This window comes from Chenopodium album, chromosome 4 (assembly GCF_948465745.1).
Source record: "Chenopodium album chromosome 4, dcCheAlbu1.1, whole genome shotgun sequence".
In the NCBI taxonomy this organism is placed as follows: Eukaryota; Viridiplantae; Streptophyta; class Magnoliopsida; order Caryophyllales; family Amaranthaceae; genus Chenopodium; species Chenopodium album.
In genome coordinates this window covers 77,037,993-77,065,657 of record NC_137837.1, presented here as the reverse complement: position 1 = coordinate 77,065,657, position 27,665 = coordinate 77,037,993, and the positions used below count along the sequence as shown (strand labels likewise).

General features: G+C 35.1%; 3 protein-coding genes across 3 annotated transcripts; 2 read left to right on the top strand and 1 right to left on the bottom strand.

Annotated features, from left to right (window-relative positions):
• Positions 1-3,857: 3,857 nt before the first annotated feature.
• On the top strand, positions 3,858-11,124 carry LOC145629391 (uncharacterized). Its single transcript, XM_081681987.1, has 9 exons — positions 3,858-4,458; positions 5,106-5,175; positions 5,286-5,379; positions 5,470-5,515; positions 5,643-5,741; positions 7,878-7,946; positions 8,036-8,402; positions 8,525-8,670; positions 8,749-11,124. Exons 1-9 carry the CDS (start codon positions 3,979-3,981, stop codon positions 10,489-10,491), a joined length of 3,114 nt encoding a protein of 1,037 aa, XP_081538113.1. The 5' UTR covers positions 3,858-3,978; the 3' UTR covers positions 10,492-11,124.
• A 569-nt stretch (positions 11,125-11,693) lies between these two features.
• Positions 11,694-13,274, bottom strand: LOC145628229 (ubiquitin domain-containing protein 7SL RNA1-like). Its single transcript, XM_081680528.1, has 3 exons — positions 12,639-13,274; positions 11,955-12,208; positions 11,694-11,873 (listed from the first exon to the last, which is right to left on the bottom strand). Exons 1-3 carry the CDS (start codon positions 13,108-13,110, stop codon positions 11,694-11,696), a joined length of 906 nt encoding a protein of 301 aa, XP_081536654.1. The 5' UTR covers positions 13,111-13,274.
• A 6,983-nt stretch (positions 13,275-20,257) lies between these two features.
• On the top strand, positions 20,258-23,997 carry LOC145628228 (uncharacterized). Its single transcript, XM_081680527.1, has 7 exons — positions 20,258-20,989; positions 21,095-21,169; positions 21,332-21,454; positions 21,548-21,682; positions 21,914-22,801; positions 23,396-23,873; positions 23,984-23,997. The coding sequence occupies exons 1-7, from the start codon at positions 20,258-20,260 to the stop codon at positions 23,995-23,997; spliced, it is 2,445 nt and encodes an 814-aa protein (XP_081536653.1).
• Positions 23,998-27,665: the final 3,668 nt, after the last annotated feature.

Below are 27,665 nucleotides of genomic sequence, written 5' to 3'. Positions count from 1 at the left end.
ACCTTCAACTTACAAGACTAAAATACTCTTACCGTGTTAGTGTGTTACATAACTATGACATTCATTAAAAACAGTATGGTTGTGGTTCAGTTTTCTTGGTTGTCCGAGCTCCGTAGCTATTAGTTTGCTGCAAGACCTTTTCACTATTTACTCTCTTCGTTCTTCCGGTAATGGTTTTTAGTGTGTGTCTTTTAAGTTGTTTTGTGCTCTTGTATTAGCTTGTGTTTAGATTGTAATTTTGTTTTTCTTTAATAGGCTCTTTTGTCATAAAAAAATAAAAAATAAAAAAAAAAACTAACTAGAGTATGATAACCTTTGAAAATTTTGACAAAATAGGTAAAAATATTTTCTTAGTCATCCCTAATAATATAGAATAAAATTTTGGTCCCCTCCAAATAAAATTTTCTGTTTTCTTCTAATACCAATAAGGCAATAACATCATTTTATAAGTTCTTCGATAGCTCTCTATTTGAGCATGGAGGTACTAGAAAAATAGAGGAGAATAATTAAAAGAGCAAAAAAGATGTGCGAAAGCCAAATCTTGAAGAGCCAAATTAGTCAAACCACTGAGCTGTAACACAATTTTTTACAGTAATCTCTACTCTTTATTTTCAACCTTTTGTAAACCACGTAAACTCAATCCCACTCGCGGTTTGGCGCGTGTAAACTCACATCAATTTACATTTTTGCCTAAAATGCAAATCAGTTCTTGAACTTCTTGATCAAATGCATGGGTGTGTTTACTTCTTAAGTTTTATAAAGTGCTTGGATAAATGGATTGTATTATTGTATAGATGACTAACGAGTGAGTAATGTGGATCCGTTTTGTTTTGGGTCATTTTAATGTTAAAATCGTGCAATTTGAATTTAAGTCGGTTGAACTATAATTGTCTATTGGACATACTTGGAAGCTTGAATACGAAGTAAAAGTCCACCATATTAATTGGGGTTGAGTTGGGTTGAAAGTTTCTATTGTATGTTGGCTTAGGTTTTGCTTATTTGCTAATGTAATCATGCACATGGATAAAGAAATAATCTTGATCATATATAAATTAAAACTGGTTATGCTAAAAAAACTTACTCGTATTTGTTTTCAATTCATGTAATATGGATACAATCTAATTTGGTTTCGACAATCAAATCAAGTAATTAGATATAGGTTATTAGTTTTTCAAAGTCTTAACTCAAAAAGTCTTTATTGATCTCAATTATATCCACTCTAATTATACTACTCCGTACAAAGTACGTACTCCATAATACTCCTACTTGGCATTAATTGAGGAGTAACAATGCTACTCCGTAAGTTTGTAACATGATTATCTTCTTTTTTATATTAATTTATTTTATTTATTTACTCGTATTTTTTATTACGGACATATTAATAATGCGAAGCCATAAGTTGATCACCTAGAATAAATGTTTGACAACCTAATCAAATCAAGCAAAGGCTTATTTAATGAGCATTAACATCAAGCACAGTCAAGTATGAAGAAGGATTAAATTTAATTTCCAACTAAATCTTATTTGACAATAACAATAATAATGAAAACACCGTAGTAGTAATTAATAACCCCATAAAATATGTAGGTAGTGTCTGAAATTCAGGGGTGGTCCATATCACATTGTCTGCCTTGGTGCTGCGTTCATGGTTCATAACCGAGTGGACTACAAAATTATGCGCATTTGCTTCGCTAGTTTTTCATCTTCTTTTTACAACTTTTACAAAACGACCAAGTCAAAAGTGACTCAATAGTCAATACACTCGCCTTTGAGCTAGATTCATATTTAGCCACATTTTCATGAAGCTATGTTACAAAGTTACAATTACACTTTTAGAAATTATTATACCATAGCTTTAAAAAAAATCCCATTAATTACTCGCTTTCATATTTCTAACATATGGTCCTAAATTTGGATGTCGATTAAAGAAACGGGTAAAAGTGATTATAACGGGGTGAAGATTTGGTTTCTGTTTTACCATTTGAGCATGAAATCAAATAGGCTAATTCCATATTGCTTGTGAGTAGAATAAACAATTGAACTTTGCTTTTGCTGATTTGCACTTTTCTTTTAAGTTTTGGAAGACTTTTAGGGTCTGTTCTGATTTACTGAACTGAACTGAACTGATTGGAGCTAAATTAAACTGATCTGAATTGAACTGAAATGAAATTGTTTATAAAAGAAGGAAATTAGGAGCTGAACTGAATTGATTGGAACTGAACTGAACTGAAATTAAGCCGAATAGAACAGACCCTTAAACTACTTATTCAGTCACATTAGCTTAGTGGTCTTACCTTGCTAATGTTTTCAAATGATTAGTGATGGTAATACATTTTTGGATGAAAAAATAGTTGCCTTTATTTTCAGATAAATATAGTAATTAAGTATTACTATGTGTATATTAAATTTTAATGTATTGTAGACTTTGCATAAATTGTTTTACTGATTGATGTTTTAACAAAGTTATTAGGGATCATGCATTTTGTAAATTTTGAAATATTTATATTAAATTAAATGCACATACATTGCTTTTAACGTAAAATCTCTTGGCTAATCTTCCATACTTACTATAGCTAGCCTAGACAATGTCTTCGTAGTACATATGTACATAGTGGCAGATGTACCACATACAATAATGATATGAATATATGATACACCATAACACCAATAATGATATGAATATATGATACACCAATAATGATACACCAATAATGATACAATACATATTAATCGTTCTTGTGATTTCAATTATAACTTATTAAGTTCTTATAGTTGAATAAAGTCTATATGTTGTTCTAAATCCATTTGTTCGTTGACTTTTTATCCATATTTTGAGCTTTATAAAGTATAATTTGTTAGAGATAAGATAAGACTTGTTCCATTAGGTGCATCTTTGCTCATTATTTGGTGCAAATTAAGTTTTTAAAGTCAAGTGATTGCCAAATTAACTTAAGTTGTTATGGAAAACAAATAAATTTTGGCCTTATTTATTATATGGTCCATCTTTAAATTTGAATATAAATTCACCAAGTTCAAACGTATCCGCATTTTCGCTTGTACTTATTATATCAGAATAGATTAATCGAACCCCACTTGAAAAATAATTAGGTACAAATCTACTACTCTGTATTATAGTCAATAAACAATTTCTAATTCTTTTTCTTAATAAGGAAAAATCTCATTCAACACACAACGCACTATACAAATTTATCCATCCAATTCAACAAAAATAATTCCATCCCCATTCGTTTTTTTTTTTTTTTTTTTTTTTATAAAAACGGTTAAAAGACTTAAAACCATTAGTTATCATTAATGTTTAAGCAAACATCAATAGCAACAATAACTCTAGTCGAAGACTCGAAAGGTGTAGGATGAACCATACTCAAAGCATAGCAATTCATTTTTTTTTTGACCTATAAATCCAAAAAAATTCAACAAGTTATTCTTAATTTGCATAATTCCCCCAAATTAGAGGAAATTGCGTGAATTTAACGTGCTTTTTTTAACTTAGCTACTCTAAACTCAAATTCAAAATGAAAAAACTTTAAAAAAAAAGTGAAAAATCTTCGGGCAGCACGGCTCTGAAGCTAGACAATTGACACGTAACCCTACCCGGGGCAGAACGGTCAGTCCCAAAAAAATAAAAACCCAAACCAAACGGCAAACGCCGTCATTCTCAGCCACTCCCTCTCTTCTATTTTAATTATTTCAAAAAAAAAAGTAGACCCCACTATTATATATATATTAAAATACTCAAATATTTTCCTCTAGTAGGTCCCACCATTTTCCCACACTACTCAATAATGCAATAAAACAAGAGAGAGAAAAAGTCTGAAAAAAAATTCCCATTCTTTTAATTTCTCTCTCTAGAAAAAAATAAAAAAAGGTTAGATTATCAATTACTTTACTCTCTCTCTCTAGAATAGTATAGTATCAGAGGAGAGAGAAAGTAGCAGAGGAGAGAGAAAGTAGAAAGCCATGGTTCAGATCGAGAAGAGGAGGAGGAAGAAGGGGAGACCATCGAAGGCAGATCTAGCTGCACGGGCCGTGTCTGACGATGATGATGATTGTGAGGTCGGAGTATCGCCGTCGTCTGCGGCGGCGGAGAGGGAAGTCCGGCGAAGTTTACGGCGGAGGACTTTCCGGTATAATATTATTGATTATGACGAGGATTACTTGGGTGACGACGTCGTTTCGGAGGAGGAAGATGAGGAGGAGGAGGATGAGGAGGAAGATGAAGTTGATGTGAATGGGAAGAGGAGGAAGAAGGTGAAGCTTGTTTTGAAGCTTAACAATGGCGGACGTGGGAGGGGGCGAGGGAGGGGGAGAGGGAGGAGGTCGGTGAGTCGACTCGGGGTTGACTCGGAAGAAGAGGAGGAAGAAAGGGTAGTGAAGAAGAGGAGGGTTGTTGAAGATGAAGATGATGAAGAAGTTGAAAATGAAGAAGATGATTATGAGGTATAATTTTTTTATTTATTTTTTTTGATTTTTTTTTGGATCTGGGAAAAAATGGGGGGAAAGAGGACAGAGAGTGGAGGGGCCTGAGGTGAGGTCTGATATGGTAGAGAGAGAAAGTGGAGGAGAGAGAAAGTGGAGGAGAGAGAAAGATGGTTTTTGATTGGTCCAGAGATTGAGAGATGAAAATCACACTCATCATTTTCTCTCTCTTCTTCGGAGGAGTGTGATGGAATTAACGGTTGGGGGAGGAAGAGAGAGGGGTCAACTGTCAAAAAAATATAAACATCAAACTCAGAGAGATTCTGGGTCATCACTAAAACACACACACAAAAATAGCCCTCTTTCTCTCTCTACTTAATCTTATTTCTCTCTCTAGATTCTCTTACACATTCTACATTCATGTAGGAAAGTGTTATTTTGGTCAATTTGGGTGTTTTGGGTGTGTTTGTTTGTGTTTGGGTGGCAATTAGGTGGTTTGGATTGGTTTCGGTTTGTTGGGTGTATTTGTTTGTGTTTGGTGACAATGGAGTCGTTTGGATTGGTTTTGAGTTTTTGGGTGTGTTTGTATTTGGGTGGCAATCGGGTCGTTTGGATTGGTTTCGGGTTTTTGTGTGTGTGATTGATGTTGTTTGGTTTTGTTTTGGCAGGGAAGAGATGGGAAGGAGGAGGAGGAGGAAGAGGAGGAGGAGGAGCCGAAAAGAGTGGAGTATGTTTCTGGTGAGATTTTTGTATAATTTCACAAGTTTGGAAGCTACAATATTAATGTGGTTTATGTTGCAATTTGAAGAAATTTTGAATTGGGTTTTTTGATTTTTTCTTGTTATCAGGGATACCCAATGGAAAAATTGATCATAATGATGATTGTAATACTCCTCTACCAGATAAAAAGCAATTGGAGTTGATATTGGACAAACTTCAAAAGTATGTGATTTCTGTTACTCTTAGTATTTTAATTGTTGAAATACTTATAAGTTTGTTTACTTAGTGAAAATGGTGGTTTTAATGTGGCAGAAAAGATACATATGGTGTTTATGCTGAACCAGTTGATCCAGAGGAGGTAACTTCAATTTGAAATTTTTCTTTCTTGAAATGAAATTTGTGTATTGCTATTGGCGCCATTCGATATTGTTACATTGGCATTGTTGAAAAGTTTGGATTTTTGATACAATGATGCTTTGGTGTAGCTCCCAGACTATCACGATGTCGTTGAACATCCGATGGACTTTTCCACCGTGAGGAAGAAGCTTGCTAATGGTTCTTACTCCATTTTAGAGCAATTTGAGGTTGGTAATCCTTATCTAGTTATTCATCTCCTTAAGGAAATTTTCTGATAATTTTAATGAATTTTTCATTCTTGGAGGGAGGGCAATTATTGGTTGAGTTAGCCATGTTAGGAATCAATGAGGATGTCTATATAATAAAGATAACTGCAAAAACCTCGATTTTTGTAAGATTTTTCTTATTGCTGCCTACCAATGAGGGTGTCTATGTATTAAAGATTACTGCGAAAACCTTGGTTGTTTTAAGATTTTTCTCATTGTTGCCTGTTTGCTTTATTGGACTATCTAAATAAAGTCTGCTGCCAATACGAGTTAATGAGTAATGAAATTCTTTAATGATGGTTACCCTTAGGATTTACATATTCAATGTATCCCAATTCTTAATAGTGTTTGCATTATTTCCATTTATCATCCACATCGAATCTTTAGACATATCTAGGATATCTAATTAACACCGTTTTAATTATCCAGGAGTACTGCTAGCCTGAGGGCCTGAAGTCAGTTTTAGAGGCTGGGTATATCTTATTAATAATATTGGTTAATAGCAAAGTCTGAAATGATATGCAATATCAAACTAGTATACTTTGGAAATGGCATTAGTTATTTGTGAAAGGATGAGTATTGATCTACTTTTTGAGGGACGATTTGACAATGTTGTTATAACCATGTTTATCTTGAACATTTGGAGTATTTCTTCGTTGTAGATATGATAAGAATTGCTTTGTCATTATTCTCCTGTGTATTATCAGCTTTATCACTTATCATTTTACCAAAAAAGCCTCCCAGTCATCGAAGGATAAGGGGGTTGGAATTTGTGTGTATGCAGTCTTGCTCCTGCAATAATAGAGCATGTGTTTGAAAAGAGTTTTACTCAATTTAATGTAGGTGTGTGAGTTGCATTGAAGGGGTTAGATTTTCTGAAGTAGAATCTAGCTTTCAATAAATTGGATTTGAAGTTTTGAGTAAGCCCAATTCTACGCCTCTACGGTCCAATATCATCCATAATTTTAGGTCCATTTGTTATTTTTTTTTTGGCCAAATAATGAACAATTCAAGGATAATATATAAATTTCTATGGCATAGACAAATACTTATCATTGCATTAACGTCTATGGCTGTATGGCATAGAGTGCCACTTCCTTTCTTTTAAAAAATTTCTTCACATTTGGGGCTTGCAGTTTGATGTAGGGATTCACAATCGTTATAAAATGAATTATGGAATAGATTTAGAGAAAAATGGAATAAAGAGATGGGATGGAGCTAGTGAAAGAGGAGTTGTCTTCAACTCAAAACAAAACATTTTCCTTTATACTTGATCACCATAGCTTTGTTCCAAGGGCAATATAATGCTATATTTTTTTTAATGTACCATGTTCTTAGCAATATTGATATGCTTTTTCCAAAATTAGACCTTGGACTCCTCCACGTCCAAATATATTCTAAAAGTCCAACATTCCAATGATTTAGGGAACGTTTGGTTCATAGGTTATAGCCTTTTAGGTATGAGGTATGGGGTTGGAATGAGTAAAACCCATAGCGTTTGTTTAAGAAAAATCTAATTTATAAACCCATAAAGTATGGGTTTAGAAACCAAAGGGAAAGGTGGGTATGGCTCTTACCACAATTATTAAAAAAAATAATAATAAAATAAAATAAAATAAAATAAAAAAAAGATAAAAACCAATCTTGGATAACAACCAAACACAATGTATTAAGAATCAAGTTACAATTCCATACCGCCCTAGCTTCAATCTTGATTTCAAACCCATACCACTTTGTAAACCAAAAACCCCCTAAATCCAAATCTAATCCACAATTCTAGGATGCTGACTTGAGAAGGATTGAGTTCACACTTTCATAACCTGCCTCATACATCTCACATTCTTAAGAGTATACACATCTTCTATAATTCATAGTCTGTACTGTAACATTATCTTGGTCTGTGTAATTCTTATCACTTACACCACTGTATTTTAGCCCCCGGCTAATGAATAGACAATCATTGTGTCAACCATACTGTGTCTACAACTCATTCTGCATAGTTGCTGAGGACTTAGTGCATTTTATCATCTCAACCCTCCAAGTACTCAATACTCCCTAAGTGGTACTCCATACTAATGATGGCATTCTTTTGTGCAGAGTGATGTTTTCCTTATTAGCTCCAATGCAATGCAGTATAATGCACCTGAGACTGTTTACCATAAACAGGTATTAGTTGAGCATTTTATTTGTATTGATTTTATTGTTTTATAAATCCTCCTATAGTATTAATTGCAGTACATATGCATTTTTGAAAGGCTCGTGCAATCAAAGAACTTGCTGAAAAGAAATTCCAGCGGATCCGGATGCAGATTGAGCGATTAGAGAAAGAGCCGAAATCTGAACCAAAATCTGAAACAAAGCTTGAGCCAAAGTCTGAACAGAAAGAGAGATCATACTCACAAATTAAAAAACAAACAAAGAAGCTGCTCTACAGAGGCGCGCAGGAACCTGTCGGATCTGATTTTTCATCTGGTGCCATCCTTGCGACAATGGATGCCCCTAATATGTGTGGCGTTGATCATGTGAATAACTTTGAGAAGCCTAGCAATACCGATGGGCCTGTAGAGGGCATCTCTACCCTTGCAGATAATTATATAGAGAAAACCGAAGATACACAATCAGGTATGTATTAGATATAGATATGGTTCTCTTGCAGATTCTAAGTTTTATTGTTGGCCTATGGAAGAAGTAGAAATATGGTCATATATGTTCTTTGCTTATACTCTTTATCTTCCCTCCCCCAGGGAAGGGTGTACTATCAAAATTTGGAAGGAGATCATTTGCCGTAGATGAGAATCGCCGTGCAACATATAATATATCAAATCAGCCTGAAGACAGGCCCGAGTCAATATTTACAACATTTGAGGATGACAAAAAGCAGCTAATTCCTGTATGTAATCTTTATAGCAATCTTTTTACTAGTTCTATCAACATATTTTCTTTAAATAATCCTTCCACCATGGATCAGGTTGGTTTGTCTGGAGAATTTTCTTATGCCCGTAGTCTTGCTCGATATGCTGCAAATCTTGGGCCTAAGGCTTGGACAATCGCCTCTAAGAGGATTGAACAGGCTCTTCCTCCTGGCCTCAAACATGGTCGTGGATGGATTGGAGAATATGAGCCACTTCCTAGAGCGGTGCTAGTTGTTGAACATCGAAAAGACCCCTTTGCTTCAAGGTTACACAATGCTGTTGAATCAAAAAAGGATAACAAAAAAGATCCCTTTGCTTCAAGGTTACACAATGCTGTGGATTTAAGAAAGGATGACAAAAAGGTCCCCATTGTTTCAAGGTCAGATGCTATTGATTCTATAAAGGCTGACAAACATTTGGATGGCCGAAGTCAAGCCCATGTGTTGGTTAAGCAACCTAGTTCAAATGGAAAATTGCCCTCCATGTTTATTGGCTCTGGGGAAGCTAAATCACCTGCCTCTGAATTGGCAACCGTGGTTGGTTCTGGAGAGGCTAAACCACCTGCATCTACTCTTTTAGTCTCTCAAAAGCATAATCCATTTTCTAGAGGCTTTCAACATGTCAATTTTAAGGATGCTGAATCAAATTCTCCATCTATAAATCGTCACCCTGATAGTGTTGTTTTCCGGCAGCAGAGCCATCAACCGAGGGATTCAATTTGTCCTGAAAATATGGGTGCAAAGAGAGTGGAGCCAAATTCTCCATCCATATCTGATCAGAAAAGAGACCATTTTACTCAGAAACATCTGCCTCATGGTATGGAAATAGGTCAAAGGAGGGTGGAAACAAAATTTCAGCCAACATCTATCCAGAAAACAGATAATTTTCCACAGAAACCTGCTCATTTAATGGAAATAATGCCTGCTTCCATGCCAAGTGAATCCTTACCCAAGGGGAAAAATTTTCTGCAATCTCTGCCTTTCAAGCAGCCTGACACTAATGGAGGTGCTCCTGATGTTTTTTCTAATGGGAAGGTAGTGAACAATTTTGTAGGTAATAATCGAATAGTCACTTCATCTCCAGGTTTAATGTCACCACAGTTAGGCGGCCCACCACTATCCTTCCCCCAGAAACAGTCACAGACCCAGGGTCTTAGTGACCCAGTCCTAGTTATGAAGATGATGACAGAGAAAGCTCAGAGGCAACAGAATGGATCGACTAATGCTCATAGTCCTGCACAAGGTAGGCCATCTGTCCCATCGTCCAGTGGATCGATTCATGCGCATAGTCCTGCACAAGTTAGACCGTCTGTTCCATCACCCAAAGGAGACACTGGAGGCAATGCTGCTGCAGTAGCTGCTAGTGCTTGGATGTCTGTTGGCTCTGCAGGATTTAGGCCAAATGGTCAAAACTCTGCGACAAATAGAGGTCAGGTTTCCGCAGACTCATCGTACAATGCAACACGGATGTTCTATCCTCAGGCAATGCAACCTCAGACTGAATATCCGGTCTCTAATATGATGCACATACAGCCAGAAAAGATGGGTTTTCCCTTCCAATCATCTGCATCACAACCTATTAAAGTTGGGAATGAAGCACAGGCCCCGAGCAGACCAACAGTTTTTCCTCATCAATTGATTACAAATGACTTGTCCAGATTTCAAGTGCAAGCCCCTTGGCGTGGTCTTAGTCCATATACTCAGCAGAAACAAAAACAAGATACACTTCCCCCTGATCTGAATGTTGCTTTCCAGTCGTCAGTCGATTCTCAACAACCAGACCTTGCTTTGCAGCTTTAGATCATTATTAATTTTGGTAAATGAGGATTATTTAGGGATATAGAAAAGTCGACCCAGATTAGTTGATTTCCATCATGAAGAGAATGCTGCCATTGGATTGTGTTTGAATTTCCTGTTGAGTTGTGCTATAAACTGAGCTTGTATTGGAAAGAAAAAATTCTGTGGCTGGTTGTCTCCTTGATCTCCTCAGTGCAAATTCCGTGCTTACTGACAAGGTAAAAATCATATCTAGGGAATATATTTGAGTAGTTGGTAGTGGAGCTGATAGATGATGCATGTTTTTCTTCTTGGACGAAATTTACTTACTTGAGGCGGCAGATAATCATACAAATCCTAGATAGGTAGTATAAATTTCTGGGTGGTGGTGCGGGCTTAAAGTGTATTCATTGTAGAAGTGGCTGATTCATTGTAATTAGTGTGGGCAGACTGCAGAGGAGGCTGTGTATACAGGGTTATTTGCCTTCTTGCCTTTATGATGCGTTTGTTGATTTGGTACACACTTTTTAGCATGCCATGTACATTCGAGCTTAGATTTCTCCAGAAATTAAAGATTTATGTTCCGTTCAGTAAACTGTGTTTAATTTCGATACTGCTTGATGGCTGATTTATTGATTGTTGACAGTATTTTCTGTAGCAATATGAACCCAAGCAATATTCTTTATGCACGGATACATGCATACATCTAGTATTCTTTTTCAGTTCAGTTTGATGTATTTGTAAAGACTGTAATGGACTTCATTTTGCTTCATTACTCGAGTTTTCATATCATATCATTAAGCCTTTTGACATAAACAAAATAATCTGGACATCTTATATGTTGCTCAGAAGTTTTTCACAGATCGGGATTTTTTCCAGTAATTCGATGGGCTGTTCTCTCCCATTCTAGGATCCTCACTTATTTCTGTAGTCAATTGAAAACTGATATTTTGGCGCATCTGAAATGTACATAAAGCTGTACCATTCTATTTAACAGGAAGCAAACAACTATTCAATGAGAAGCTGTGTTTTCTAACTGCTTACTTTACCATATGTAAAAATTAGACCTATTTAAGAAAAAACAAGAACTAGACTAATCTAAAACCAGACCCAGGACTAACAAAATCATGCACCCATCTGAGTCTCATTGACTGTGCAAAAACTATATGTAGATGAAATCTTTTGCCATAGAAAGTCGACTTGAATCGCTTGTGATAGCATGATTTTCACTGTCCACCTGAAACGCTGCCATTGAAGATCTCAATAGTATCACCCTGTCGAACATTGTGCCACTGGAAAGTCTCCTTATCATCCATTACATTCTGCTTGTAGATGAAGAAGTACCCTTCTGAAGGAAGCTGAAAGTCTGCACTCTGATGACGCTTGTCCAGTTCATTTCTTAGCACCTGTTTTTGCACATTTTCAGCATTATATCAGATTTTCAGAACTCACAGTAATGTTAATAAAAGCTTGTCATTAAAATTTACCTGCACTTTATCCAAGGGATTAACTTCAACAACCAGTTTCTTAGTTCCACACTTAGCTAGCACAATAACTTTCAACTTCTTGGCATTAGTTGCCGACTTTCTGTTTGCCATGCCAGGATGCTTAGGAGTTAAAATCGGCCTGATAAAAACTTCGATCTCACACCCATCTTTGAGCTCATATTCGCGCAAACGTCTTTGATCCTGCAGCTCAATACTCTTATTTAGGAACAGGGCTTGCTGGTGTACAGGGTAACCTGTAAGAAACATACATTTTCACAAAAGAGCTTTGAAACTTTGTTGCAACATACAAAAAGAAAATAACTCAGATATAATTAATGAAAAGAAAATAATAACACAAAGTGACAGCAACATAATAGTTATTTATAGAAATGAGATCATAAGAAATTTTTTCCTCCTAGAATGCAACAAATTATATCATACTATTGTTTTGGCAATTTTTCAAAACATGCCCGTATTAATGCACGGGATATATTAATACCTATGTTTATAATTCTCGGCATATATTATGTACGACCTTTAAAGTCATACTATGGACCAAAAATAAAATAAAACTCCATGCATAATCATTCCCATAAAAACATGATTATACTAATTTAACAACAACAACAATAACAAAAACACATTAAAACCCAAATAATTAATTAACAAGAAAATGAATTTAACCTTCAATCTGGTGAACTTTCTTCTTGAGCTGCTCAACAGAATCATTCAAGTCCACATCAATAACAAGCTTCTGATAGATATTAGACGGCCGCGACGCCGGCAATCTGAGAACAATCTTGGTTTTCTTGGAAACATTATGATGAAGATTATTATTATTATTATTATGAATCATAGGAGAAAAAGATTGAAAGAATTGATGATCATCCTCTTGTTTTAATTTGAGTTTTTCAGGGGATTTTGGTTTTTCTTCATTGGGTGCAACAATTAAGCGCATTCGAGAATTATGAAGAATAACACAAGATTCAACATTTCCAGAATCTTCAAGAATTTTGCCATTAAAAACAAGGGTTTGTTTTGAAATGGGTATTTTTCTGTATTTTTCAACCTTTTCTTTGATCTCTAAAACTGAATCAAAATACCCTATTTCTATCATAAATGACTCCCCTTTTTGTGTCTCAAAGTGAATATCCATTTTTTTTTGTTTCTGGGTATTTTTAATATTGATTTTTTTTGGGGTTTTAGAAGTGTATTTGTGATTTTGTGAAGAAGAAGAAAGAAAATTTTCAGGGGTTTAAGAGAAAAACCGTCGTTACTTGATTCTTGGGATGAAGTTGAAAATGAAGTAATTGATTGACTGACTACTGTGACTAGTACTCCGTACTATATATGCACAATTACTCCGCGTATGATTTTTGGATGAAATTTATTTGATCTTTGTTTTGGATGAAATCTTCTATGATACATGACTAGCTGTTAAAAATTTATGCCTGGGAGATACTCATGTTCGGATTACTGGACTAATTTAGAGGTGCGTGACAAGTGGGTTGTTCGGATTTTGTATATGAATGTGTATTTCATTTGATTTAGTGTTGGGTTGGTTGGTTTGAGTCATATTTGGAATTACTATATTCATATACGTCATATTGACGTGGGATTACTGACTAGCCAGTTGTATTGGGCTGATTTTAATTTGGGTCAACCCATTCAGATACGTTTATAATTGAAATAAAGAAAACTAAATTGGATATGGTGTGTGATCGAGTGTGATTTTGTTACAATTAATAGTGGTGTTACAGCGATAAATATTGCAGTGTGAAAATCAAGGATAAGTTTGCTTTCTACGGATCATTTTGCATAAAATTCCTCCAACTCAAGTTTGAGTCAACTAACTCAGATTGGATACGACAGTCAAAACTAACTCAGATTGAATACGGTAAATAAATAAATAAAACTATTTTAGATTTAGTGATCAAGTGTGTGTATATATATATATTATATACTAGTACTCACATTATAATGCCAAATGTTGAAGTTTAATTTGCAACTTCTTGAATCAATAACTTTGTGGCAGATTTGGATTAAAATCAAGCAATTCAAATTTGGATCAACTTCAATTAAATTAAAAAAACCACTTCAGATTCATTAATCGGGTGTGATGTTATTTACACCAAATAGTTGTGCTATAATGCTAAATATATATTGAAAGTACAATATCATTTTTATAGCCACGTCTATACCAAATGTGCTCCGAATTGATTTCACTATATCAAGATAGTATTGACACATATCTGAATTGAACATATAATTATTGGCCTTTTAATTACATGCCAAAATTAGTAATAAATTGTTGATGATCTTTCTCCTATAAAATCATATCCGCATTGTTTGTTAATTTTATTAATCGATTTGGAAAAATTAAATTACTCTTTCCGTTTTGTTCAATTTCTCCATGCGCGGAGTTTTAGGAGAAATTATGGAGAAATTGACGAAAGTATTAAAATATGGAGGTAGTGGGATAGATGGAAGAATAAAAAATTGTAAAAAGCAAAATTAGCTTAGAGAATTGGAGGATAGAAAATATGAACTTAATTTAATATAATTAATATGGGTCCACTAGTTGAGAGAAATGAATAAAATAGTCAGTAATGTAAAAGCTTTCCAAATAAGAAATAAATCAAGTATTTAAAAGCGGCCGAAAATGAAAAGTGGAGCAGGTATTTATAAACGGAGGGAGTTAAGCAACAATTTGTGATTGTAAATTTAACAATTTTATAGAAACAAATCATATCAATGCTGAGGCAAATAGATATAATCCTATCTGGTAATCTGGACCATTTAACAAATACATGGGATATAGACCATATAGTCATATAGACATATAGTTTGAAGGATATCAATTGAGGGTACAATTATTAATTTTATTTACTAGCAAAGTCAATAAAGATATACTAATCAGAAACCAAGCAATCCACATTGATTTAATTTGTTTGATGATTATTGTTTCCATATTTCATATTCATGAAAATGTAACCTTTGACTATGCAAAGTAAATTAACAACCCTTTTTTAAAAAAAATGAAAACAAAGGGAAATTCATATACATGTAAAATTAAATATGAGAGTTTCCTAAAAAGAAAAAAAATAAAAAATACAAAGTAATACTTTGTATATGAGAGTGAGGGATTGCTCAACTAATTAGAGTTTCTTTCCTGATTTTAGGAGATTATGGGACCAAAAGTATACATGATCTGATTGACCTAGGCTTATTGTATAAATGAGTCATTTTTTGTTAAAAAAAAAAAGTATTTTCATAAAAAAAAAAACAGAGCTTTTTCAGTGCGGCAGGCCACATGGTGCGGCAGGGTTACTTGTATTCTGGGCTACTTGTTTCTGGAGTTACTTGTATAGGTTACTTGTATTCTGAGGTTACTTGTATGGGTTACTTGTATTCTGGGGTTGTATGGATTACTTGAATGGGTTGAGTAACACCTACAAGTAACCCTAGACCAAAACCTCATACCAAACCAATAAGACAATAACACCCTACAAGTAACCACTGACCAAAACCAGTAACAATCATACAAGTAGCCCCATAATATAATACAAGTAAACCCTGACTAAAATCAGTAACACCCATACAAGTAACCGCAGAACCTACAAGTAACCCCTGACAAAAACAGTAACACCCATACAAGTAACCTCAAAATACAAGTAACACCTACAATAACACCATACAAGTAACCCCTGCCGCACCATGTGGCCAGCCGCATACAAAAATTTGTAAAAAAAAAAATATGTCCATAATTAAAAGTATATTTTTTTTTAAAAAAGTATTTTTTTCGTACCAAAAAAAAAAGAAAAAAACGTCAGAAAAATTAAATTAAAGTACACCTAGGCTTATTGTGCTGTCCTCTAAGACTAGCTGTGATTTGGGCTTGGGTTTGACATGACACATAATTTTATAAATATCACGCTACCACTCCGATAACCACAATCACCCAATTTGCATTAACAAGTCTTACTCTTTAATGTGTTAGGCTGTGCTTAAAGATAGTACTAGGTCGGGCTAACCCGAGGCATGACACAGTCCAACATAAAAAACACGACACATGTAGTGCTTAACAATGTGTAGATTGATCTTGAGCTATCTTTATTTAGGAGAAGCACGACAAGACACAACACAGCACGACAAAGAACACTAAAATTAGTTAAATTTGGCTTGGGCTGCAAGCACAATAACAATGGCACGCATGTGGGCTTGGGCTGTGCATGAATAGACCCTTTAAAAACTTTGGCACACCACAACAACACATAGATCTTGGGCTAAGGAAAATATATCACACATATTTTCCAATATCTTATATCTTTAACATTACCAATGGCTAATTGGCTACTAGGATAGCCGAGGCCAACGCCATGATGCCAAGCCTAAATCATAAGAACTGGTGGTTTCTTTAATATGTAAGAGTACAAGAAGATTACATGAAATTGAATGCGAAAATTCTCTGCCTTTTCCATATTAATGAAAAAGCAAATCACATCATTCACATAATCACATACCGTAATTTACTCAACAAACTACACCAGTAACAATACACACACGAAAGTTCATAGTAATTGGTTTGATGGTCAATAACTAGAATTTGTGATGCTCCTTTATTAACTAAAGTTACCAACTCTAATTTACAAAAGAAAGAGCTTTATTATCAAAAGCCAAAGGGTAAATATATGAAGCAGCTTCCTTGCTTTTACCTTGCCTTTAATTTTCAACTATTCATAGAACTTTGGCAAATATAAGTAGCAATCAAGTAGATGTTCATTTTTCATTATATACAACAAACTAAACAATCTTCTTTCGAAACACCCAATGATGGAAGAAGCATACTATGATGAAACATTATGGGGACATGAAGCGGATGCATTTATTGATCTACGCAATGATATGTGGGAAAATTGTGATGATCAAGGAGTATGGGAAAGTCAAATGTGTGAATATGATGAGACTGAGTATGATACAAATGAGGGTTTTTGTGAACCATTTGTTAAAGAAACACACTCTAATTATTATCAAGGTAAGTGGGTTTTGTTCAAGTGGATTTTTATTATAATCAATGTTGTCATTGAATTATTTCAAGCTATATTTACTCAAGAGAATGCAATTGGAAAAATAAGCACACCCATTTACTTAAAGTTAAGTGTCGTTACATCTTGTCTTTGCTTGATGATATCACTTATTGAGATGATTCATGAAGGTAAGGAGAGTAAGGTGGTGTGGGAAAAGAAGGGCTATCTTTATCTTGGTTGGTTTTACTACCCTGGGAACCAAAAGAAGATGTTTTTTGGGAGGAATTCAATCATTTTTGGTGTTGTTAGCTCAATGATACAATTATGTATCAACTTAGTGGCACTAATGATCAACAAGAATTTCATTAATTTTGAAATCTTGCCATTGATGCTTTCGTTTGGTTATTTGGTTGCGGCGATGGTTGGTGACGGAGGGAAGGGTACAACTACATGTGAAGTTCATGGGAAGTGTGCTGCGGAGTGTTTACAGTGTAAGGCGGATGCATCTGTTTAGACGAAAATGTTTAAGGTTGCAAATAAAAACAATGAAGAAAAAACTCTTAGCTTGTGCATCGTACATGACTGTACTCCCTTCATATTGTAATAAGTGTTATACAGTTATACTTATCAAATGCAACTGTCTTATATATATATAAGTGTTACATTTCCTTTTTGGCAAAAATCATGTACATTTTAATTACATCTATGTTCTTTCATGATGTAATTACTATTAACCCCACTATTTTGTTATTATTATTATTATTACTATTTTTTTTCTCACATTCATTACTTTTCAATAAACTATTAACCCGACTACCTTCATTTACAAAATTTTAATGCTCCAACCACCCCACTTTTATCTTATTTCATTTAAGTAAATATGATTAAATTGCCTAAAAGTATGTGTCGATCAAAGTGTAACACTTATTAAAATACGAAGGAATAAAGAAAATTACTCCACCTTGGTAATTACATGCAATATTTTTTATTCCTTTTTTTTGTGCAATCAAATGCATCAAGCCACCACTAAAGCTTTAAACAATTACACCCCTTCCCCAAAACTTCGACCCTTTTAAGTTGATTTCGCAGTTATTAAAAAACTTAAATAAAAAGAAATAAAAACATATTGGAAAGATAAATTTACACGGGGTTTGTAATAAAGTAGAGAGATAAAGTATTAAAAACATGAAAAAACAAAATTTTATATGGGAAAGCTAATTTTGCACAAATATTGTTGTAAATTGGTGGGTATTTTAATGCAAATGGGTTGATTATATTGGAACTAAAATTAGGCCAAAAGGGTTGAAGTTTTGGGGACGGAGGGAGTATATTGCTATTTCATCCATATCTAGGTTTTTATATTGGATACTGATATATGTAGCCCTTAGACCATCTCCAATGGTGAGACTCAAGTGAGTATTTTTAGGAGAGAGAGAATATTTTTTGCAATGTATACCAATAAGTTGTTATCTAAACTTAGCAACTCCAAAAAAAAGTTGCTAAGTTTAGATACTCAACTTTGAGTATCATTTGACAAAGTATGGGCCCTTGTCAATAATCTAATATATTTTGTAATTTATTTAAGTTTTACTTTTTTTTTTATTTTTTTTTTTAATCTTACAATAATTTATGGGCCATAAATTGAAAATGACATTTGTATATTTTAGAGAGTCTCACCATTGGAAGATTAGACTTAACATGAGTTGCTAATTGAGAAGTGGGTATGATCTCACAATTGGAGGTAAAAATAACTCATTTTGTATTTCAATATTCAAAGTTGAGTCTCACCATTGGAGATGGTCTTAGGGCATGTATAAGCATAAATATATTTCATAAAATGGAATTAAGTTAGTAATTCATGACACAATCACACGCATATCGGTGTAATTAATGTTAATTTATCTTCAATATTTCCTTATTTAGCTTCTTATACATAGCCCTTAGAGCGTGTATATATATATATATATATATATATATATATATATATATATATATATATATATATATATATATATATATATATATATATATATATATTTTGTCTGTTTGAAAGATGTCCAACGTACTATTATAAATTAGTTTAATACCGTGCATTAAATAACTAATAACCAAATACTCTAAATTCCAAAATACGGGCTTTTAGTAAAATCAAGTTGAGCTTCAACCTGAATTAGAAATCAATGCTTGTTCAAATTTGATGAGAATTGGGGGAAAAAAAAATAATAAACTGATTTTTATTGAGGGATACCCAGTTATCTGGAGGTATAATTGTCTATTCAAGTACCAGCCGAGGGGTATATGCGTCTTTTTATGTACTAGTTGAGGGGTACGTGTGTAATTACCTCACCAAACAGTAAAAGCAAAAAGCAAACAGTAATTGGACAGTTCACCAAAAGTACTGAATAAATAACCCTACTTTTTCAATATATTTACAAAAATGCCATCAGATTAACAAAAATTCGTTTATCTGACAGATTAACTTGTATTTTCCCATTTTTATTGCACCTTTAAATCATCCAATTTTAAAATGGGAGGGAAATACTGTTGAAAGTAGCTAATATTGGTAAAAATATTACAATTATTTGAGTCACTTACAATTGTTTATCACCGTGAATTAGGTATAATATGTTGGATGAATTGTGCACCAACCTGGCTTATCAATTTTGCACAATTGAGGGTTTCAACAATTGTTGTTGTAATTAAAAGTATCCGCTAACCTATTTGATGTTAATCAAGTTTGCAAGTTGATTACATCAAATTTTGAAGATATTAGCCCCAATACTAAGTGATTTTATTGTTTTGTTTTTTGGAACTTAATTAGTTTGGCATAGAGATCGATGAACTTCATGGTGATAGCTTAATTATATGAGCGCGAAATCATTACAGTGAGCAACACCATCTAATATCAGAATCATGAACTGTGTTAGGGCCTATAATTAGTGTTTATATTGTATAGTTAACGGGCCTATTTCTTGAGCCCTAATCTCTTGTATAAATACTCTACTCTACACTCTAATGAAACTGCGGAAAATTATTTCGTGACATGGTATCGGAGCCAATCAAATTCTAATCCCTAAATTTCTACATTCTAATCACTAAATTTCTGAAATTTTAATCTAAATTTCTACTCTTAATTGCTACTCTACATTGCCGATTTGCTTAATTGCTACTCCACATCGCTGAATTTCTGTATTCTCCTGCCGAAATTTCGACCCTAAAGTGCTGATTTTTTTTTTTTTTCATTTTAATTCTACTCTACAATTCGATTTCTCAACAATGGTGAATGGTGGATTATCTTCTTCCTTCTTGTCTGCTGAATTGAAGCGTCATGCTAAGTCACAACTACATTGTACCCACTGCAATCGATCGGGACATGATTTTGACGGTTGTTTTCTCGTTCACGGCCTCCCCGATTGGTGGCTGGATAAGTATGGACACAAGGGGCGTTCATCTCCGGCTGCTGCAAATGTTCCGGCAGGTGTTACTGTTCCGGCGGGTGCTGCACCACACGTCACTGCTGCTGCCGTTCCTTCTCCCGCTGCACCTCTACCGCTTCTAATGTCGCACCCTTCACCAGGACGCGGGGATAGCCTGCGGCCCTGTCCCGCGGCCGCTGCCACAACCCAGCAGTTTCTGCCAGGCCGCGGGGATATCCCGCGCTTCTTCCCTGCGGCCGCTGCTGCCACTTCGCCTACTGCTGCTACTTTTTCTACTCTACACTCTGCCAACATTACTCCTATTTTGACTTCTTCCTCTAATCAATCTGCCACCACTAATCCAATTGTGGGTGGGGTATTTGATGTTCCTTCCGATCGTATCACCAGTGATTCTTTTTCTCTATCTTGGATAATTGACACGGGTGCCTCTCATCATGTAACGGGTGACGAGTCTTCATTATTTGATACTCAATCAATTTTACCATGCCCTGTTGGTCTTCCCGATGGTGCTCAAGCCTTTGCAACAAAGGAGGGTCGCGTTTTCTTGGCGGATGGAATTACTCTTGAGCACGTTCTCTTTGTTCCTAAATTAACTTGCAATTTGATTTCGGTATCTAAGTTGATTGATGATTCTAAGTGCTTTGTCCGATTCACTAACTCTCTTTGTGCTATATAGGATCAATCCTCGGGGAGCTTAATTGGAGGCGGTGAACGGATAGATGGACTATATTATTTCCGGCGTTTCCCAAAAGTATGCGCACTCCCGGGTCCGGACATTTCTACATTTGAGTTGTGGCATCGTCGTTTGGGGCACCCATCGGAAAAAATCGTCAAATTGATTCCTGCTATTCGAGGTACTACTGGTACTAAGTGTTTACATACAGCTTGTGAAATTTGTCCTCTTGCTTAACAGACCCGAGCCAGTTTTCCTGATAGTGATAGTCGTGCTAGTCGTATTCTTGAAATGATACATTGTGATTTGTGGGGACCATATAACACGGCTTCTACTTGCGGTGCTCATTATTTCTTGACGATTGTTGATGATTTTTCACGTGGTGTTTGGGTTTATTTATTGAATGACAAAACCGAAGTTTATTCTTCTTTTTGCTCTTTCTTTGCTATGGTTAAGTGTCAATTTGATGTCAATGTTAAGTGTGTGCGGAGTGACAATGGCACAGAATTTAAACCCATGCTCCCTTATTTTACTGAAAATGGCATTCTTTTCCAAACCTCTTGTGTTGGCACACCTCAACAAAATGGTCGGGTAGAGCGTAAACACCAACATATATTGAATGTGAGTCGTGCTTTGATGTTTCAAGGCAATTTGCCGATTACTTTTTGGGGTGAGTGTGTCCTTGGGGCGGTTTATTTGATTAATCGTACTCCTTCTACTTTGCTAGCTAATAAAACCCCATATGAAATTCTCTTTGACAAAGAACCCTTTTTTGATGCTTTGAGGGTGTTTGGTTGTCTTTGTTTTGCTCATAACCAAAAGGCTAAGGGTGACAAATTTGCACCTAGGAGTGGGAAGTGTGTGTTTGTGGGTTATCCTCATGGCAAGAAGGGGTGGAAGTTGTATGATTTGGAAACCGGTGATATTTTTGTTTCCCGTGATGTTAAATTCCATGAGAATGAATTCCCGTTTGTGAAAGATGGTGATTCGGTTTCTTCTACTGTGGGTGCCGAGAGTGTGCCTAATGACTATGTTGGTGTTGATCACGATTTTCTTGATGATTTGGAATATGTATTAGAGGTTGGTGAGGGTTCTCTTGTGCCTGAAAACTCTTCACAACCTCGTGCTACTACTTCTACCCCCCACGGGTCACCTGAGGCTGCTGTTCATGACAACGACAGTCCCGTGGTGTCCCCTGCCCCCACTTCCGCCTCCTCGACCACTGGTACGGACAGCCTTGATGTAGTTATTCCGGACCCCTCTTCTACTTCTCCTATTGCGTTGGATCGTGCTCAACGTCCAAGGCAACCCCCAGGGTGGCACCGGGATTATGTCGCACACACTATATCTTTACCTAGTCCATCTATCTCGCAATGTTCATCGTCTACTCCATGCTCCTCAGGTACTCCTTACCCCTTAGCACATTTTGTGAATTGTCATAAATTTTCTGTGCAACACCGTATTTTTATTGCAGCAGTTGATACGGTAGTTGAGCCTCGTAATTTCAAGGAGGCAATGCAAGATGAGGGGTGGAAAGCGGCTATGCAAACAGAAATTGATGCATTACAAAAAAATGGCACATGGGTAATGGAAAATTTACCTCCGGGTAAGAAAGCTCTTGGGTGTCGATGGGTTTACAAAGTCAAACTTAATTCTGATGGCACACTCGAGAGATTGAAGGCTCGTCTTGTTATCTTTGGTAATCATCAGGTTGAGGGTATTGATTACAATGAGACTTTTGCTCCCGTTGCTAAAATGGTCACTGTTCGTGCTTTTCTTGCTGTCGCTGCTGCAAAGAATTGGGAATTGCATCAGATGGATGTCCATAATGCATTTCTTCATGGTGATCTTGATGAGGAAGTTTATATGAAGCTTCCCCCTGGGTTTCATGGCTCTCAACCTGGTATGGTGTGTCGTCTTCTGAAGTCGTTGTATGGTCTTCGACAAGCACCTCGTTGTTGGTATTCTAAATTGGCCGCCTCTCTGAAAAGGTACGGATTTGTGCAATCGTACTCTGACTATTCTCTTTTTACTCTGCAATCTGGGTCTATACAACTTAGTGTTCTGGTGTATGTTGATGATTTGATAATTTCTGGTAATGATTCTTCTGCAATTTCAACATTCAAGTCATACTTGAGTGACTGTTTTCATATGAAAGATTTGGGTGTTTTGAAGTATTTTCTTGGTGTTGAGGTTGCTCGTAGTCCGGAAGGCATATTTTTATGTCAACGGAAATATACACTTGACATTATTGCAGAGTCTGGTTTGCTAGGTGCTCGTCCGGCAGGTACTCCTATTGAGCAGAATCATACTCTGGCAAAATCAGAGTCCTCTTTCTTTACTGATCCAGAGCAGTATCGACGGCTTGTGGGCCGCCTGATTTATTTGTCTTTTACTAGACCGGATTTGGCATACGCGGTGCATATTTTGTCTCAGTTTATGCAACAACCGCGACAGGACCATTGGGAAGCGGCTCTTCGTACAGTGCGGTACTTGAAGGGATGTCCGGGTCAGGGAATCCTTTTGAGTTCGGATTGTGATTTACATATTACCGGTTGGTGCGATTCAGATTGGGAAGGTTGTCCCTTATCGCGCCGTTCTATCTCTGGCTGGTTGGTGTTCCTTGGTGCTTCTCCTATATATTGGAAGACTAAGAAACAGGACATTGTGGCCAAGTCTTCTTCCGAGGCCGAATTTCGCTCAATGTCTAAAACCACTGATGAGTTGAAATGGTTAAAGGCCCTTCTTTTGAGTTTGGGTGTCTCTCATCCTCGTGCTATGAGTTTGTTTTGTGATAATCAATTTGCTTTGTATATTGCGAAGAATCCGGTTTTCCATGAGCGTACCAAGCACATTGAGGTTGATTGTTATTATCTTCGTGATGCGATTCAGGATGGTATCATTAGTCCGTCTTATGTGAAGACAACGGACCAATTAGCGGATATTTTCACCAAGGCTTTGAGTAAAAGTCAATTCATGTATTTACTTGGCAAGTTGGGCATTTGTGATTTGCATGCTCCAACTTGAGGGGGGGTGTTAGGGCCTATAATTAGTGTTTATATTGTATAGTTAACGGGCCTATTTCTTGAGCCCTAATCTCTTGTATAAATACTCTACTCTACACTCTAATGAAACTGCGGAAAATTATTTCGTGACAAACTGGTTGTTTTGGAAACATGCTTTTGTAAATAAACTTGTGCATTGAGGCTAAGTACAAATCATAAAAAATTTAAGTGCTATTTGTTTCTCATACACTTTGCCATTAGCCTTAGGCGTAAATGCTATTACATGTAATATTGTGTATAGAACAATAATGACCGAGGAGCGGTACTTGGTAATCTACCTAATGTAGCTTGTGTGTAGAAAGTTATCCATGACACATACTCTGTCTCTGGAAGTGGTGCTCGCTGTTCTGGAAAATGAATGTTGCAATCCCTCGTACCCGGCCACGACATAGTTAGAAGTCATATATGTGAAATGTGTTTTCAGTAAGCGGTTATTTATCATACTAAATGTTGTAAATGAAGTACGCTACGCTATATTTACTCAAGAGACATACAATTGGGAAATTAGCACTCCCTTTTACTTGAAGTTGAGTGTTGTTACATCTTGTATTTGCTTGTTGATGTTGCTAGTCTAGACGATTCATGAAGGGAAGGAGAGTAAAGTGGTGTGGCAAAAAAAGAGTTATCTGGGTTGGTTTTTTTTTGCCAGCCCAGATAACTCTTTTTTTGCCACACCACACCAAGATAACTCTTTTTTTGCCACACCACGCACTTTACTCTTTTTCCCTTCATGAAAACCAACTCAGATAACTCTTTTTTTGCCACACCACTTTACTCTCCTTCCCTTCATGAATCGTCTCGATTAGCAACATCAACAAGCAAATGCAAGATGTAACAACACTCAACTTCAAGTAAAAGGGAGTGCTGATTTCTACAACTGTATTTCACTTGAGTAAATATAGCGCAACATACTTCACTTACAACATTTAGTAAAATAAAATTTTAAAAACAAAACCTCTAATAAAAAACACATTTCACATTTATGAACTCCTAACTTCAAAGCCTTGTTGATGATAATATATAGTGTGATATTTTAGCACAAATGTCAAAATTAAACCTCCAAAAACCATGATTGTAATTACCTTGTCTTTAAAGATTGATTGTGTTTCTTCGACTTGGATGATTGGCGTTAAACCTTGTAATCTTCAAGGTCCGAAACATAGCTTAAGCCTTCAAATTTATCTTTGTATCCTTTAGGATCCACCATTGTTGTGGAAGATTTCATAGGATCTATTTAAGTTTGATGCAAAAAAGGTCATTGTATGTTTATTGGAGGTGAAATAGTTATAGTAAGAGACTAAAAAAGAGTAATAGAAAGATGTAGAATCAAGAATAGAGAGGTTAGTATGCTAAATTGCTAAGTATGTAGCATAATTATATAGATAAATATTGTGAGTAGTTGAAAGAACGAAGTAGCTGGGCAATTTCAAGCTGATTTCAGGGAAGCTTCATTTTCTTTTTCTTTTTCACTTTTGCTATTGCTTTCTCTTTCACTTTCACTTTTTTATGAATTTACTTTACTAATCTGTTATACCAGCAAGGCAGCAATTACTATGAATTTTCGGGTGGATGCTCATTAGCTTTGTTGGTTAAAGTTTTGGGATTGTATTTGATATTTGAGATCAAATCTCTACATCATTGTCCATTAAAGTTCGATCTCTATCTTATCAAAAAAGAATTAAAAAATTTAAAAAAATTAATAACTATAAATTTTTTTATTAGCCTAACATTGTTGTATTCTTTCTGTATTTTCTAAATTACTCAGTTATTTTTTATTATTTTTTTTATGGCCAAACTTACTTTAATCATTTTTATCAATTATCTATATACCAAAACATCGATCATCGCACAAGTCTTGCTGGATTTTAATCAATATTTAATTTTTAGATATCAATTTACTACATCTGTTTTATATTATTAATTAGACATTTTCAACTCACGTACACTTTAATCAAATTGTCGCAAATTAAAAGAAAAGGAGTTACTCACGTAGTAGACTTTATATATTGATACAATACTCAAATTGGTCCACACGTAAACTTGTAGGACATGCATGTAGGTGAATGACGTGAATTAATGACGTGAATCAACACTCACTACTTTACTAGTACCTTTGTTACTGTCAAAATTTCTAATCTTTAGACATTTGGAAAACTTATGCCCCAAGTAAGTAAAAGGTACTTGACTATCACAATCAGTCAACTAATATTATTATTCCCATAACCAGGTTAAAGATAGAGAACACTTTACTGAAGTTTCAAGTTATTGCGCTAATGCTTCTTAATTCTTATGGACCTCCTAAAATGTCGTTTTTACGGGAAAAAGAAAATAACATCTATTATTATTAGGAAATTTTGCAAAAAACCACATTTTAAATCTTATTTTTTGCAAATAACCACCTTTTAAAAAAATTGTTGCAAAAGACCATTAATTTTAAAATTTTTGTTGCAAATTACCACTTTTTAAGCCAAATTTATCAATTGTGTTACATTGAATTGGTGGTAAGTTGCAATAAAATTTTTAAAATTGGTGGTTTTTTGCAACATTTTTTTTAAAAGGTGGTTAATTGCAAAAAACAATATTTAAAAGGTTGTTTTTTGCAAAATTTCCTTATTATTACAGTATTACTACCTCCGTTTCGCATTATTTACAACGATTTGACATAATATAAAAAGAAAAAATGTCTAATCGTTGCAAATAATATGAAACGGAGGTAGTATTATTATTAGGTCCCATACTCCAATTACATGTATAGTTATCTCACTATATTTTATTAATTTTTTAATATATAATACGATTAATAATATGGGCACATTACAATTAGCATGTTATATTCTCATATTTTGCGTATATAATGAAATAAAATAATGGAATATATCAAAAGAGTATTATTCAAATTAGCTTAGCATATATGCTATGACTAGTCTATGACCCTAAGTAAAATGGAGGAATAAATGGAATTATGTATATTCTCGACACCGACATTGTTAATTCTGGAAAAACAGAGAAAAATGAGAGGAAAAATAAGAACAGAATTTTTTTTATATATTTCTGAATAATGATTTTACAGCTTACAAAGTGTATATATACCAAATACATATTCTAGAATATGCTGTAAGAAAGCTGAAAATATCTATAACTAACTTAACAAATATCTGTAACAAACTTCCTGAAATCTAGGGAATTCTGTTATGGAATGTCTGAGCTGGCAATGCTGACTGTGCTGAGACTAGCTGACTGCATCAAGCCTGAGCTACCTCATCTGTGAGTTGACTGCAGGTAGTATCTTCAATACCCCCCTTCAAGCTGGGAACTGATGAAATCATTCCTAGCTTGGATAAAAGGAACTTTAACTGAGCAGAAGGAACTGTCTTAGTGAACATATCAGCAAGCTGTTCACCAGTTGGGAGATAAGCAAGTCTAATTAGCCCTTCTAGAACCTTGTCTCTGGTAAAGTGACAGTCTAGCTCAATATGTTTAGTTCTCTCGTGGAAAACTGGGTTCTTAGC

Bases quoted from the DNA above. Each gene is read 5' to 3' on its own strand.
- LOC145629391 (XM_081681987.1), top strand. From the start codon at position 3,979: ATGGTTCAGATCGAGAAGAGGAGGAGGAAGAAGGGGAGACCATCGAAG. The intron at 5,380-5,469 runs GTATGTGATTTC...TTAATGTGGCAG, and splicing joins ATATTGGACAAACTTCAAAA to AAAAGATACATATGGTGTTT. The intron at 5,742-7,877 runs GTTGGTAATCCT...TCTTTTGTGCAG, and splicing joins CCATTTTAGAGCAATTTGAG to AGTGATGTTTTCCTTATTAG.
- LOC145628229 (XM_081680528.1), bottom strand. From the start codon at position 13,110: ATGGATATTCACTTTGAGACACAAAAAGGGGAGTCATTTATGATAGAA. The intron at 12,209-12,638 runs GTTAAATTCATT...TGTTTCTTACAG, and splicing joins GAAAGTTCACCAGATTGAAG to GTTACCCTGTACACCAGCAA. The intron at 11,874-11,954 runs GTAAATTTTAAT...GTGCAAAAACAG, and splicing joins ATCCCTTGGATAAAGTGCAG to GTGCTAAGAAATGAACTGGA.
- LOC145628228 (XM_081680527.1), top strand. From the start codon at position 20,258: ATGGTGAATGGTGGATTATCTTCTTCCTTCTTGTCTGCTGAATTGAAG. The intron at 21,683-21,913 runs GTAGAGCGTAAA...CATAACCAAAAG, and splicing joins CACCTCAACAAAATGGTCGG to GCTAAGGGTGACAAATTTGC. The intron at 22,802-23,395 runs GTTGAGGGTATT...CCTATTGAGCAG, and splicing joins TTATCTTTGGTAATCATCAG to AATCATACTCTGGCAAAATC.